This window comes from Primulina eburnea, chromosome 13 (genome assembly GCF_022965805.1).
Source record: "Primulina eburnea isolate SZY01 chromosome 13, ASM2296580v1, whole genome shotgun sequence".
Taxonomy (NCBI): domain Eukaryota; kingdom Viridiplantae; phylum Streptophyta; class Magnoliopsida; order Lamiales; family Gesneriaceae; genus Primulina; species Primulina eburnea.
In genome coordinates, this window is record NC_133113.1 from 29,088,156 (window position 1) to 29,102,393 (window position 14,238).

General features: G+C 33.9%; 2 protein-coding genes across 3 annotated transcripts; one reads left to right on the top strand and one right to left on the bottom strand.

Annotated features, from left to right (window-relative positions):
• Positions 1 to 202: 202 nt before the first annotated feature.
• Positions 203 to 3,327, top strand: LOC140809345 (putative E3 ubiquitin-protein ligase XBAT31). 2 transcript variants are annotated; one of them, XM_073166939.1, is made up of 8 exons: positions 203 to 587; positions 678 to 737; positions 1,012 to 1,083; positions 1,286 to 1,407; positions 1,526 to 1,666; positions 1,766 to 1,861; positions 2,209 to 2,467; positions 2,727 to 3,327. In XM_073166939.1, the coding sequence occupies exons 1-8, from the start codon at positions 408 to 410 to the stop codon at positions 3,093 to 3,095; spliced, it is 1,299 nt and encodes a 432-aa protein (XP_073023040.1). In that variant the 5' UTR covers positions 203 to 407; the 3' UTR covers positions 3,096 to 3,327. The 2 variants fall into 2 exon arrangements, with proteins under 2 accessions (XP_073023040.1, XP_073023039.1); XM_073166938.1 differs by having other exon boundaries at positions 205 to 587; positions 1,754 to 1,861.
• A 7,387-nt stretch (positions 3,328 to 10,714) lies between these two features.
• LOC140809308 (probable protein phosphatase 2C 4) lies at positions 10,715 to 13,922 on the bottom strand. Its single transcript, XM_073166894.1, has 4 exons — positions 12,040 to 13,922; positions 11,827 to 11,940; positions 11,085 to 11,349; positions 10,715 to 10,997 (listed from the first exon to the last, which is right to left on the bottom strand). Exons 1-4 carry the CDS (start codon positions 13,705 to 13,707, stop codon positions 10,882 to 10,884), a joined length of 2,163 nt encoding a protein of 720 aa, XP_073022995.1. The 5' UTR covers positions 13,708 to 13,922; the 3' UTR covers positions 10,715 to 10,881.
• Positions 13,923 to 14,238: the final 316 nt, after the last annotated feature.

Below are 14,238 nucleotides of genomic sequence, written 5' to 3' on the forward strand. Positions count from 1 at the left end.
ATAAAAATAATATTTTGTTGGAAAATAAATATATTTGTTATTCTAAACTTTTGTTCAAAGGTAAGTGTGAAGACTCCGAATTTTAATAAATAAAGCAAAAAAAGACCAATCGACATTGACTTACAATCAACGACAAACAGGTACTGTACCTTTTTCTATTACTGTTGTAGTGTATTATTTCGGAATCTAGCTGCCCGTAGTATATCTCACTGCTGCCCGTCCTCACACGCTCTCTCTGACACGGTCAGCTTTTCTCTAAAATAACCTATGTAAAGTTGTAAACCACTTTCTTCTCCGCCACCACGTCCAGAAGGTGGCGAGTATATCCGGTTGGAGTGGCAGCGACGCCACCTGTGCATACATACATACGCAGAAAGGTTGTGTGTATTGATTTTGAGGAAGGAATAATGGGTCAGGGCCTGAGTTGCGGAAGTGTTGAGGAGTTGGGATTGTTCAGCGCTGTGCAACTGGGAGATTTGGAAACTGTTAAGGAAGTTATGGGTAAGAATTCAGCTCTTGTTCACAGCTCCACGGTGTATGATCGCAACTCGGCTTTGCATATTGCTGCAGAGAATGGCCAGATCGAGGTGGGATTCTTGATTTTTCTTTTCCCGGGTTATGCAATTTCTTTGGATGTTTAGTTTGGTTTATGGTGATTTTTCTTTTGTGGGTTTCAGGTTCTTTCTTATCTTCTGGACGCATCTGTCAAACCGGATGTGTTGAATCGATTCAAGCAGGTGCCTTTGTATTTGTTTTCTCCGTTTATTTCGTGTATAAATAAACAATGTATGGTTGAGTGTAAAGTTAGGAGTTTGAATCGGAAATTATGGATGTGTAGTCCTTCGCACGTAGACCTCCCATTATTTTGATATTTCCGGAAACTTATTTATTTTATTGTGGTATGGGAATATTTTCTGGTTTTAAATATGATATTTCAACATTTTTTTTCCTGTGAGTGCTACTACTGGCTACTTAAATATTTGATCTTGGGTGTGATTGTGTTGTTTGTAGACTCCATTGATGTTGGCTGCAATGCGTGGCAATATCTCCTGCGTTAATAAGCTGATTGAAGCTGGTGCCAATGTAAGTATTCCAAACTAAGTGCCATCTTACTCTCCGAATACGCCAAAAATTGTGCTAATTCTAATGTGAAGAACCTGAAATAATAACGAGTGGAGCGATGCAAGTTTTATATAAAACCAATAAGTTCTGACACTAATTCTCAGTGGCGTGAAGGTCAAGTTTAATGTTATTTTACATTCCTAACTTTGAGCTTTGGAAACAGATTTTAATGTTTGATGCACGTAGTGGGAGAACCTGCTTGCACTATGCTGCTTACTATGGCCACTCCGGCTGCCTTCAGGCAATTTTATCCGCTGCCAGCACCTCCCCGGTGGCTGCTTCTTGGTAGGCCCTTCTCTGACTTTGATGAACCTAGTACGAGATAGTGAAATTCCTTCCAATCTTTCATTATAAGTTGCAAGTTCTAATCAGTTTCTCTGTTTTTTGCAAAAAAATGTTTTAGGGGATATTCCCGTTTCGTTAGCATCAGAGATCGTAAAGGAGCGACACCGTTGCACTTGGCGGCTCGTCAAAGACATCCTGAATGTGTGCACATATTGTTGGACAATGGAGCCCTTGTTTCTGCTTCAACTGGTGGATACGGGTAGGGTAATGTTGTCAATTCAAGTCCATAGTCATGCCCTTGGTGTATTTGACATGGTTTTTCTAATTACCTTGCGCTATACTACAGCTTTGCGGGTAGTAATCCCCTGCATTTTGCTGCAAGAGGAGGCTCTCTTGATTGCATTAGAGAATTGCTGGCTTGGGGTGCAGATCGAATTCAGCGAGACGCGTCAGGGTATTTTTTCTTGTACTTTTCATTAGTTTTTGATGTACAAAAAGCAATTTAACACTTGGTTAATATTTTTCATGCTTGTCTCAATACAATATCATTTTCTTGTCAGCTTCTTCATATCAAATTTCTTCAAGGAATACTGTTTTATTACTAATGTCATATTCAAGGAAGAAACTTTCAAGAAATATAGACGAAGGCTGTTTTTTCATAATATCGGTTTTCTTATTTTTCGAAGTTTGTGAACGAAGAGTCCATTTCTCTCAACCGTGCACACTATTTCATTAGTTAATACACATTTCATTTTCCAATGAACGTATCATAAAATGAGGATTTTGGTTAACATTATTTAGGAGAATACCGTACACAATAGCTTTAAGGCATCACCGTGAAGCATGTGCAGCTTTGCTGAATCCTTCATCCCCAGAGCCTCTTGTCTGGCCGTCATCTTTGAAATTCATAGGTGAGCTTAATCAGGAGGCAAAATCTCTGTTGGAACATGCCCTGATGGAGGCCAATAGGGAGAAGGAGAAAACGATATTAAAAGGAACCGTTTATTCGCTGCCATCTCCATCAGCATCTGACTCTGGTATTGATGATAACATGTCTGAGGTAATCCACTATTACCTCTGTAAGACGTTCCTTTCTATCTTCTGTTTCTCCCTTGACCTCTATGCGGATGTTTTTACTCTTTGGCTTATATTTCTTGAATGTGTCATATTAGGCGAGGACTTATTGGTTTATGTGTCACCATTTCAAGATATGCTATAAATACGTCACGAGAATTTTACATAAAGTTCCATGATCCAATCTTGGCAATTATGTATTGTTTCGAAGGAATCGTGTGATCTATCCAAATTTTCTTATGTAGGCAAGTGACTCGGAGCTTTGCTGCATATGTTTTGATCAAGCTTGTGCCATTGAAGTTCGAGAATGTGGGCACCGAATGTGTGCGCATTGCACACTCGCCTTATGCTGTCACAACAAGCCCAACCCTACAACCGCGTGCCACTCTGTACCCGTTTGCCCTTTCTGCAGAAGAAGCATTGTCAAATTAGTGGTGGCTAAGGTTGTCGAAACTGAAAATGACAATCCTAGAAAATCTTGGAGGTCTCGGAACTTGAGTGAGGGAAGTAGCAGCTTTAAGGGCATATCTTTTGGGAAAGTGGGTGGCCGTGGTTCAGGCAGGATCTTATCGGAGAACGAATGGCTCGATAAACCATTAACACTCGATACATAGCAGCACTCGACCGTCGACTTGGGATTGAAGCGATCATATTCTCTTCAAGTATAGTTACAGAGAGCTTAAGAAATAAGTGAATATTTCACATTTGCAGGTCTGAATCACTTCGTGGTAAATAGGAAGGTGGTGTTGATTCTTTCAATCTTGAACTTCAAAATTATTAGTTGCTTCCCTATCTTGTGAAACTTGTAACAAAAATGCGTAAGAAGTTATGCGTGAGCTTAGTTAATGAATGTGTACTGTTGTACATATTGCCGCTTTCATGAAACAGGGGAGACATCTCAATGAAGCATTTCGATGCATCTTTATTCGTGAAATGGTCAATTCTGTCTATATTTATGATAAAAATATATTTTTCGCATAAGAAATAAAAAATTTCACGATTGACCCAAATAGAATATTAGTCTCACAAAATTGTCCACCGTCTCACCAAAGAATGAGAAAATATTAAGTACTTTAAAATACATATGTAAAAAAATTACAATAATAGCACAACTCATGTTAATGATTATAGTTTTACGTGTATAAAAAGATGGCTTAAATCAAACATGGCATGAAATATCAAATAAATTCAAGCAATATTGTCCATATGTGTATCCTCTCCTATGACGGGGAGGCAGATGAGAATATTAACAAGAAAGAATTCCACGATAATTTCATATTTTCCAGAATAACCAAAAACTTAGTCAGAGTTTAAAAATAGATATTTAGTATAGTAATTTATATTAAAATATATTTTGTAGTTATTTTGTGAGAATTTTATTCGAGATGTTTTTTTCAATGAAAGTAGAAAGTATTCATTAGAATATATATTAAGATATACGTATCAAGAAATTGCAAAAGAATTAATGTGTAAGTAATGATGAAATTGTGTTCACTAAAATAGGGTGGTAAATTCATGCTGCACATTTACAATCATTGTAGCCCATTTTACAGCATTTGAAATACATATATTTTTTAAAAATTATTGGCGCATAATCATTGCGAAAATTATAAAGAAAACAATCACGAAGATAGATATCTTTGGAAGCAATAAGTTTCAAATTGTTATAATACATAAAAGAAAGACAAGGTGAATAGGAAGAATTCATAAGAGTTGATATTTATGTGTAATTTTCATTAAGAGTGGGTCTTATGTAAGACATTCTCACGGATCATAATCTGTGAGACGAGTCAATCCTACCCATATTCACTACAAAAAATAATAATCTTAGCATAAAAAATAATATTTTTTTATGGATAACCTAAATAAGATATTCGTCTCACAAATACGATCCGTGAGACCTTCTAACACAAGTTTTTGTCTTTCATTAAATTCGATCGTTTTCATAAGAGTTAATGTTCATGTGTAATTTTCATTCAACTCGATCACTTTATTTATAGGAGAAAGTAACATAATAAAAATATTTACAAATATTATCTTGATCGTAAATCTAACTAAATAAAGATAGTCATCTACAACGAAAAATATCTATAATACTCTATTTAGTGATTATTTGCGCAATAACTTGTTCGTTAAAATATTAATTTGGCAAGATGGATGCTTTGAAAATTCATCAGGATTCAAGTGTTATTTCGTTAAAACATTGATAATAAAACCAAGTGGGAAAAATCTGAGCTAAAGAAAATTATTGCAGTAATAGATATTTTTTTTTGGATGTATCTCGACGATGGACGAGCCTCGTTAAAACCTTAATAAGAAAAATTTAGTAAGACAAAATCCTACTGAAAGAAAAAGAACATGACATATCTCATTACTTGTTAATTATCTCTTTAAAACAATGCGATGAAAAATCGTATGAGAAAAACCATAGACAAGGAAAAAGAGTAAAAATGTTATCGTTCTCTCAGTTGTCAGCATCACTGGAAATTTCAGAATCAAATAAACAAAACGACAATACATTCTCAATGATATTTTTAAAAATGAAAAATTATATCTCAAAAATCTTATTTTTATTCATTCAGAATACTTTATCACAAATTTAAAGTATTTCCAACATATTTTCAATCTCTTCCAAAAATATTCATTGTCGTGCATTTGTCACACCAATATATCAACACATAAACTTTGGCTCCAAACCAAAGATAAATATCGAATGAGATATTTCATCATAATTAGTTGGCATAATATTTACACTATATGCACTAAGTAATATATTGCACCCTCAAAATATGATGCATTTATTCTCAAAATTGAATAATTGGTTTTAATAGTTGATTTGAGGCAAAATAATTCAACTAAACTATTTTGTTTTGAACAACATATTTATAATCATAAAATTGATATGTATACCTTTTATTTTAATCAAGGACAAAAACTTGTGTGAGACGATCTCACGGATCGTATTTTGTGAGACAGATCTTTATTTGGATAATCCATGAAAAAATATTATTTTTTATGCTAAGAGCATTATTTTTTATTATGAATATGTGCATGGTTGACCCGTCTCACAGATTGAGATCCGTGAGACGGTCTCACATGAGACCTACTCTTAATCAAGCTACTGATCATTAAATGTTTTGGAAATTTTTCTCAATAAGTATTTTCGCAAACATCAAGTTGCGACTCATGGGTCTACATTTATCATTAGTTATTTATTCGATAATATGTGGATTTCTTGTCAATTTGAGATAATGATAGTAATATCAATTTTAATAAGTCAGAAAATAAGATTTCATAAAATATTAAATATTCCTGATCTTTGACTAATTTTTTTTTTCATATTTTTCGTTCTAGGACTTCGGAATCCTTCATTAAAATATTTGTATATTATCAATAGTTTTTAACTATTTGTGTAAGGTGGTTGCTCAAGCCAATCGTTATTCCAAACTATGAAGCATTTTTATATCAATAATATTTTTATTTCTATAAAAACTCACTCGTTTACAATGCCAGTAAACCTTTTTAGTTTATTATTGAGGTTAAGGGAAAATGCATATAATTTATTTTGAACGATATAGTTCTTCTAGAGCTTTTAATTTGTAATATTATATTTTTATCAAATCAATATTAGCACTGGATTCAAAAATACATATACGTTAATGTTTATCTCTATTCTATCATATCAAACATGCATTTTTCATTGTCAATCAAAAGATTTTCTAGATATTTAATACATTTGTATTATCTTACGATGAAAATATAATTTGGGTAGATATCAACGTCATCCGCACACTTTATATCGTTATATGAGATAAATTGTACAATTAATACAAACTTGATTAAGACGTTTATCTCAATATTTTGTGTCGATATTATAATTCTTATTAGACTTCATATGATAAATATATTCTTCTTATTTGAAAAACTACTCAACCACAGTGTATCAATTTTATTCATTGGCACTGTCACATTCATTTTAGATAATGAATCATATTAATTTGACAACTTTCAATAATTGTCTTTCAATATTTTATTTTTTTTATCAATAAAATATAATAATTAAGATATTTCATCATTATTTTTCTTCATTATTTTGGAAGAATTGCAAATGAGAAATTAGATATATCTTTTCAAATTCTTATGGGTACCAAATAAATCTTTTACATTAAACAATGACATTCAGTCTATCATGATTATCATTTCACGCTGAATTTTTTGTTCCTAAATTTGCAATACATATAAGAAAACATGTTTTGCTAATCTTTTAGCATTATAACTTATAGAATTGGTCTGTCATCTTGATAGAGATGGTTCTACCGAAAGAATTAAGAGATTCTCTAGAAGAAATACGGACATCCTAATAGATCGGTAGACTTGAACCTTGTTCCTACATGCGTCTCTTCCGAGACCGGGACCTTTTATCATTCTTTATCAATGATTTTAAAATAATAATAATAAAAGTTTAAAATATATTCCAATGTTAATCAAATTAAAATAACTTTAAAAAAGTCAAAAATTATATTCACAATCAAAATTGAGAAAGATCAAAATTTATGGAATAAAAATTTAACAATCCAATGTCCTTGAAAAATCTCCAATTAGAAAAATGATCATCAAATTGCATAAAATAATTAATGCAATATCTCATGTAATTTATTGACCGACAAAATAAATTCACAAAATTTCACGTCATCAAAAAATTTAAATCAATATCTAAAAGTTCATATAATTAATCATTAGGTCTATACACCAAACTAAAAATATAAATTATCATTATCGAATCAACTAAATAATAAAATCAAATATCAAATAAATTACGAAAACATATACCCATTTACGACTGATATGCATTTCAGACTCAAAACTGAAATATTTCTTATGCTAAACTGGTCTAGTCGAACTAAACTTACTCGAATTATCGGTTTATCATTTTTCTTCATTTAATTTCAAAGAATCAGTTTGCACCATAATCAGTTTACATCAGAAGCCCAAACTGATGATTGGATAAAAAAATTTCGTACAAACCTGATCACAACAATGTACACTGTCAGAAGATGAACTAAAGAAAAGCCAACTGACAATTTTTGTTTGAGATGGGTCTATTTTAAAACATCTATATATATAAAAAAAAGATTCAATTTAGTAAGGTGACTTTTACTGAGAATCAATCATTCAACTTCTAGATATCTGAATTTGAAGAATTCAATCAGTCGAGCATACTTTACAAATAATAGTATCGGATCATCAATAATCATTTAGTACTAGGATATAGCAGTATTATCAATCATTGCATCTAAATATCAGTTTGGATACTATTTTTCCGTACTTACCTGTTAACTAACTGAGGATGAAAGTAATTCTCATCTATTGATGTTGTTGAAGTAGTACAACGTGTTGTCAATATCCAGTTTAACAATATATTCGTTGGTACTCTAAAAGTAGCAAAATTATAATTAGCGATACATTGATGTATGTGAAGTATTATGATGATTATGGCTCTAAAGTAGCACACTATTATTTTATATTGAGGACAAAAACTTGTGTGAGACGGTCTCAGCGGGTCGTATTTGTGAGACTGATCTTTTATCTGGGTCATCCATGAAAAAATATTACTTTTTATGCTAAGAGTATTACTATTTATTGTGAATATGGGTAGGGTTGACCCGTCTCACAGATTAAGATTCATGAGACGGCCTCACATGATACCCATTCTTGATTGAGAATCAAAAGAGATTAATGAAAAAATTGAAAGAAATCCATAATTAATATATAATATAAGATCTAATATATTGATAATTTAAAGAGATTGATGAATAAGATATAATATAATTTGTAGTATGTTGAAATCAATCATGGGGAAAATAACATAATATAATATTTACAGATATTATTTTGATAACAAAATTAAATAAATAATGATAATTATTTATAACAAGAAAGTTTATAAGAGTCAATAATCAGATGTAATTTTTATTGAAACCAATCATCTTATTTAATTTTTATTGTAAATATAAACATAGTTCACTCGTCTCACAAATAAAGATCGGTGACATGATTTTTAATGCTATACGGGAAGAAATTATCCCCATGTAACGTGGATAAACAAAAAATCATTGCATACTCAAAATATGAAATAATCCAATAGTTTTGGATTAATAAATTTAATCCCGAATAAGTTTTAGGATCACTAATTAACACTTTGAAGATTAGGATGGAATTCCCAGTTCTAAAATCATTAAAGAAACTAAATCAAAAGTAAGAGGCAGAGCCTTCCATTAAGATATGGTCATGTTGGACGATCTATCCATCAATGGGTCAACATTGTGAAACATCATCAGAGGCTAATACTCATTTGACTGAATAATAAAGTACCCGAAGGTCAAATTCATGCCACATCAAATAAAAAATATGGCATGCAATAAACAGCTATGATTTTTCGTTCGTAAGCATTGATAATGCAACTGAATTTTCACGTTGAAAATATACAAAGAAGATCAGAAGTTTATAAGATAAAATACATTTTCATTGATATAAAGTCCAAAAATAAATCAATCAGAACTTAATCTGAAACTGAACAATATCATAAGAAGATTTGCGTATGAAGTTCATTAGGCCATCTCTAATCCATGATCTCTATTTTCAAAAACCTTCTCCAACCCATATCCTCTAAATATTATCAAATACTCTATTTATTTAATTTATTTTATTTTCAACCCATATCATCTAAATATTATCAAATACTTTGTTTCTTTAATTTATTTCATTTTCAACTCATATCTTATATAATTAATTTATTAAAAAATTAAAACAAAGTTTGAACAACAAAGTCGACCCACTTTGGTGCTTTATCTTGGTCGACCAAAGCAAGATACCAAAGCATCTTGCTTTGGCTGTGGTTGACCAAAGCACAACCAAAGCATGGTGCTTTGGTTGGTCGACCAAAGTACCACCAAATCTGCTTTGGTCGACTCAAGTGTGAGTGTGTGAGTCTATTAAGATTGTGTGTGGGTGGATCTTTTCTTCTTCAAGCCACTAGTCGATCAATAAAAGAATATATTGCAATTTTTAAATTATCTATTTGATAATTTGTAATTATTTCTCACTCTTTTTCAATCCTCCATATGAACAGTGATCCTCTCTATAAATAGAGGATCACTGTTGCATACTCTAAAATGGAGTAAACAAATAGAGCACGGTCTCCATTGTGGAGGACGGTTGGATATGCTCTTATAACAAAACTCCTTTTAAGTGAAAACTCGGGTCTTTATATATACAATGTAAGAGTCGTATACTCAATGATATGACATATCTTGTGTGGTTTCACTCTCCAAATATGGATTTGGTAGATGCTACTTATATAGGTAGTACTCTCATCTACCTAATACATGACACATGTACTGAACAGATCAAAATACTTACTATCCATGTATGTAGTATTAACAAAACCCCATACATCAACGAAATTTTACAGCCTAAAAATTGCGCACCGATAAATACATCTTACTGCTAATAAGAAAACAGTTGCATCCAAGTATAGGCAACTGGAATTGTTGGTCCAATATTAATGATTGTGTGACAGATTCCACCACCATTACTGATGCATATCTGATATCTACTCCATCCCCAACTACAAACGCATTTATTCCTTTATTTGTTCGATTGGTTAGCAGTTAAGAATTTAGGGTTCGACCACATTGCAACTCCCTACAATTTTGAGGAATTTTTTAAGCAACCTGACGTCCATATATTGCCATGTTACATCTATTTCTATCAGTCACTCAATTTCAAATATAAAAATTCTTAATATATGATCGAGTATTTATATTTTCTCTATTATTTTAACAATCCATATTTATTAATCAAATAATTATCCATAAAATTAGATCTTAAACCGGGTCAAAATGATTATTAAAACAACTTAAAATTTTAACGATAAATATTGGACTATTAATCTATCCTTAGTTAATCCACTCAACCAAACACACCCTAAATATATTAGTTGTTCTCAATAAGTTTTTATATCATATTAAGTCTATTAACACACTCGCTAAAACTTTTTTTATTCCTAATAATTTTCTTGATAAATGAGAAAATACAAACAAACCTAAATATAGGAGATTGTGAAAGAATTTAAGTTTTTATAATAGAAGTTCATTAATTTCATGGCCTCAATATTTCTTGGGATGTAATTTATTTCAAAAAAAATATTTCAATTTTCTATGGCAACAGGTGATTGAGAAATGTTCATCTTTACAATAAAGGACTCCCCAAAGAACAAACGACCAAGTTTCTCTTAAATCTCAAAACTTGGTTGCTTTCATAGAAGAAAATAAAAAATGGGTGTCCCCTACTTTTTTTTCTTGAACATTAAATAATATTATTCTACTTGGTTCTCACAAATTATGCACAAGATCTCCAAATTCTTCCCTCCAAAGAGATGACAATAATCGAGACATCGTCGTGGTAGCGACGTCTATCACCTTGTGGTATCTCGAGCAACTCATGAAAATCCATACCTGAAATCGAACATAAACAGCAGATGCAACGTTTTAGCATGCATACATTTCATATCAAACATTCTATTGAACGTAAAAGTTACGTACCTGCTCGTTTTGCTGCACGAAACAACAGTTCCTCAACCAGGTGTTGTGCAGGATCTCCCTCAGGTGACCAAGAAATGAAATGTTCGACTTCTGACACAGCTTCTTCGTTTGTGAAGTATTGGTAAAGTCCATCCGACGACAGTATTAGAAACCGATCTCGTGATCCTAACCGGTGATGGTGAAGTGAAGGGATGCAATTTATATATGGAGACTTCCCTACATAGTCGATTCTAAACATTTCTAGCAGTGCATCGTTCCATTTAGGCTGCAGAAACACAATCGAACAGCAAAATGAACAATAGAACTGACGAAACATTGAAAATAAAATAAAACTCGATAAAAGTATTTGATGAATTCTATCATTCAAAGAGATACAAACAAGCCAAATTTTCTTCTTTAGCTGCATTTCAAAAAAATCTACTCCACTCTTTAGCAAATGTAGCCAATCAATTTCTACATAATCTCTACAAAATTCCTACAGACCCGTGTAGTTGTATATCGCATTCGGATGATAGTGAATTACGTATATGTTTTATCATAAAAATATCAATGGACAATCAGAAAACACGAAAATATGCCTTTAGACATGTAAAGAAAAGCCAATTTTCTCTGCCTCGGGGCGTTCTAACGGGTTCTCAAAATACACCACTTGTCTTACTTTCGATCTCTACTCATTGGTGGAACATTTCAGTTTCATGAATAAAAGTGGAATCTGCTTATTAAAAAAACTAAAAAGCCACACCTGTTTGAGAAAACCAGCACCAAAAGCCCGGGTAACCTTTAGCGAGCCTTTTACACGGTCATTGATCACAGCCGAAGCATCATCGGGATGCTCGTTTTTAATCCTCATAACTTCCTGGAAACAAAACACAACAATATGCAGCAAAATGATCAATCAAACATAAGCAACGCCGGAACAAATGAACGAAAAAGGGTTTCATTCGAGGGGTTTTACCTCTTCAATTGAGGTGCTATGATCCATGGTTAACTGGAAACTAGCCAAACTCGGCTGCAAAATTGACCTATCACCATCGAAAGACTCGAGATCATACAACGTTTCCTCATTGATTCTCTCCAAATCCTGTCTCCAAAGATCGGGCTCTTTCTTCAGAGCCAAAACAGCTCGACTATCGCCCACATTCAACAGGTAAAGGTCGTCTCCCTTCATCAACATCACAAGAACACAAGAACCCATCAAGGCCAACTCCGGATTATCCATAACTATTTTATCAGCAAGATCAAGATAAGCATCTTCTGTTTTCTGCAATGCCTGCGAAAGAGCTTTTAACACTTCGGTATGATTAGTCGCACCTGCGCCATTCAACCTGTTTTTGTTCAATTGCTCCTTTAATCTTCTATCAAGTTCCAATCTTTCCCGATCCCATTCACACCTCCATCTCTTCTGATTCTCCTCCCACTTTTTCGCCACGCTACGGTACTTAATCTTTGAATGTCTACCCCTCCTTTTCTTGTACCAATTATCCCCGTTTATATGAGAGTAATTCTCTTGTTCTATACATTTTGAGCAGCTATTGATCGCCCTATCCCGCAAAGAATCATCGGTCAAAATAGGATTTGGATTAGAATCCGTTTCCGTTGCCGAACATGGATTTGAAATGGATGAATTATCAGATTTGTTATTCTCATCCCAAAGCAGACCTTTCAGCTCTTTATGTACAGCTGAATACAAATTGGACAACAGATAATCCGGTGCATCGGGGCCATTAAATCCATCGTAAATCCCCACGAAAACCCATCCATGTTCCTCGGAAACTACGACATGAACTCGATCCTCGCCGGCTTTTCCCTGAGCCCACTGAAGATTCTGGTTTTCTAGTGAATCACAGTCATCCAAACTACATTCGCTGCTGAAATTAACACTACTGAATGTTAATTCATTTTGCTTTTCCGAACCCACCATCCAATCGTGTTCTTTCATCGAAACAACGCCTTTGATTGGTGCAACAATGGATTTCTGACCTCTACTGATGCCTTTCGAGATGGCCCGTTTAACGGCCCGAATGAACGACCCTTTTCTCGATCTGTGCCGGAACGCAAATCCACCATGGGAATAGCTTCTCTTGAACTGATCAGAGCCGCCGTTGTCAAGAGGGCCTGAGAACATCCCACGATCAAGTGGGCCCGACATGAAGCCTCTCTCGATCGGGCCTGACATGAATCCCCTCTCCATCGGGCCTGAATTCGGAATCAAGCCGGAGTTATACAACGGTCCAGAATAAATCGACGAATTTCTCGGTACGAGCTGAAGAGGAAGGGAAGCAAAGGAGGTCGAGCCCTCAAACGCGGAGGCCCGGTCTATACTGTTGTAAGAGTAAAGGTCGAGCGAAGCCGTTGAGAGCGGGGTTGAAGTATTGGCACTCACCGCAGCGCCAGAAATCGACTTAAACGTCGTCGTTGCTGGTTCGTCGAATTCGGAATGAACTTTAGAGGATGAAAGCCGCGCCAACTCTGGCCGGACGTAGCAGAAGGAATGACCCAGATCATCCAAAGGGTCCGATATCATCATACCCGCCGCCATATCCTTCCTCCTACGCCGTGCATAGTCGTCGGTGGGCTCCATTCCGGTGAAACAAACCGTCATCTTCCCCACTCTGTTGCCCATTTACTCACTTGTTCCAAAGCAAAAAAAAAATTAAAAAACAAAAAAAAAAACTCCAATACAGAAAACAGAGAGAATGGAGTAACTTCAGTTGAAATGAAGCAATAAAATGTGCAATAATGAAGTAGGACACAATAAGCTGGTGAGAGGCGTTGACTTTGTGGTTTTGATGGAGAGAATAAAAACAGAGGACTGGAATCGGGGCGAGGTGGATGCTTTTCCCCCATTTGTTTTGTATTTTTTTATTATTATTTGAGGAAGGGGACAGAGGTTGACTGCTAAAGTTTGAAACTTTGATAGTGGGACGGGGTAAGGTTTTCGTTTCCCCACACTCATTACGCTGCGCGTGCCCATACATTCAACTTTGGTTATATTAATCTAAAATATTGTTATGCTACATTTTCGATTATCAAAAGCTAGCAATTTTTCACACATAATTTATATCAGATAAAAATTTATGTCATGAGTCGTATTTTATGAGACGAATATCTTATTTAGATTCTCCATGAAAAAATATTATTTTTTATGCTAAGA

What these genes read in the sequence shown, in the direction of transcription:
- LOC140809345 (XM_073166938.1), top strand. Translation starts at nt 408, where the DNA reads ATGGGTCAGGGCCTGAGTTGCGGAAGTGTTGAGGAGTTGGGATTGTTC. An exon ending in TGATTGAAGCTGGTGCCAAT is followed by an intron (nt 1,084 to 1,285) that starts GTAAGTATTCCA and finishes CTTTGGAAACAG; the next exon opens with ATTTTAATGTTTGATGCACG. An exon ending in GCTTCAACTGGTGGATACGG is followed by an intron (nt 1,667 to 1,753) that starts GTAGGGTAATGT and finishes GCTATACTACAG; the next exon opens with CTTTGCGGGTAGTAATCCCC.
- LOC140809308 (XM_073166894.1), bottom strand. Translation starts at nt 13,707, where the DNA reads ATGGGCAACAGAGTGGGGAAGATGACGGTTTGTTTCACCGGAATGGAG. An exon ending in ATAGCACCTCAATTGAAGAG is followed by an intron (nt 11,941 to 12,039) that starts GTAAAACCCCTC and finishes TTTTGTTTCCAG; the next exon opens with GAAGTTATGAGGATTAAAAA. An exon ending in TCGTGCAGCAAAACGAGCAG is followed by an intron (nt 10,998 to 11,084) that starts GTACGTAACTTT and finishes GTTCGATTTCAG; the next exon opens with GTATGGATTTTCATGAGTTG.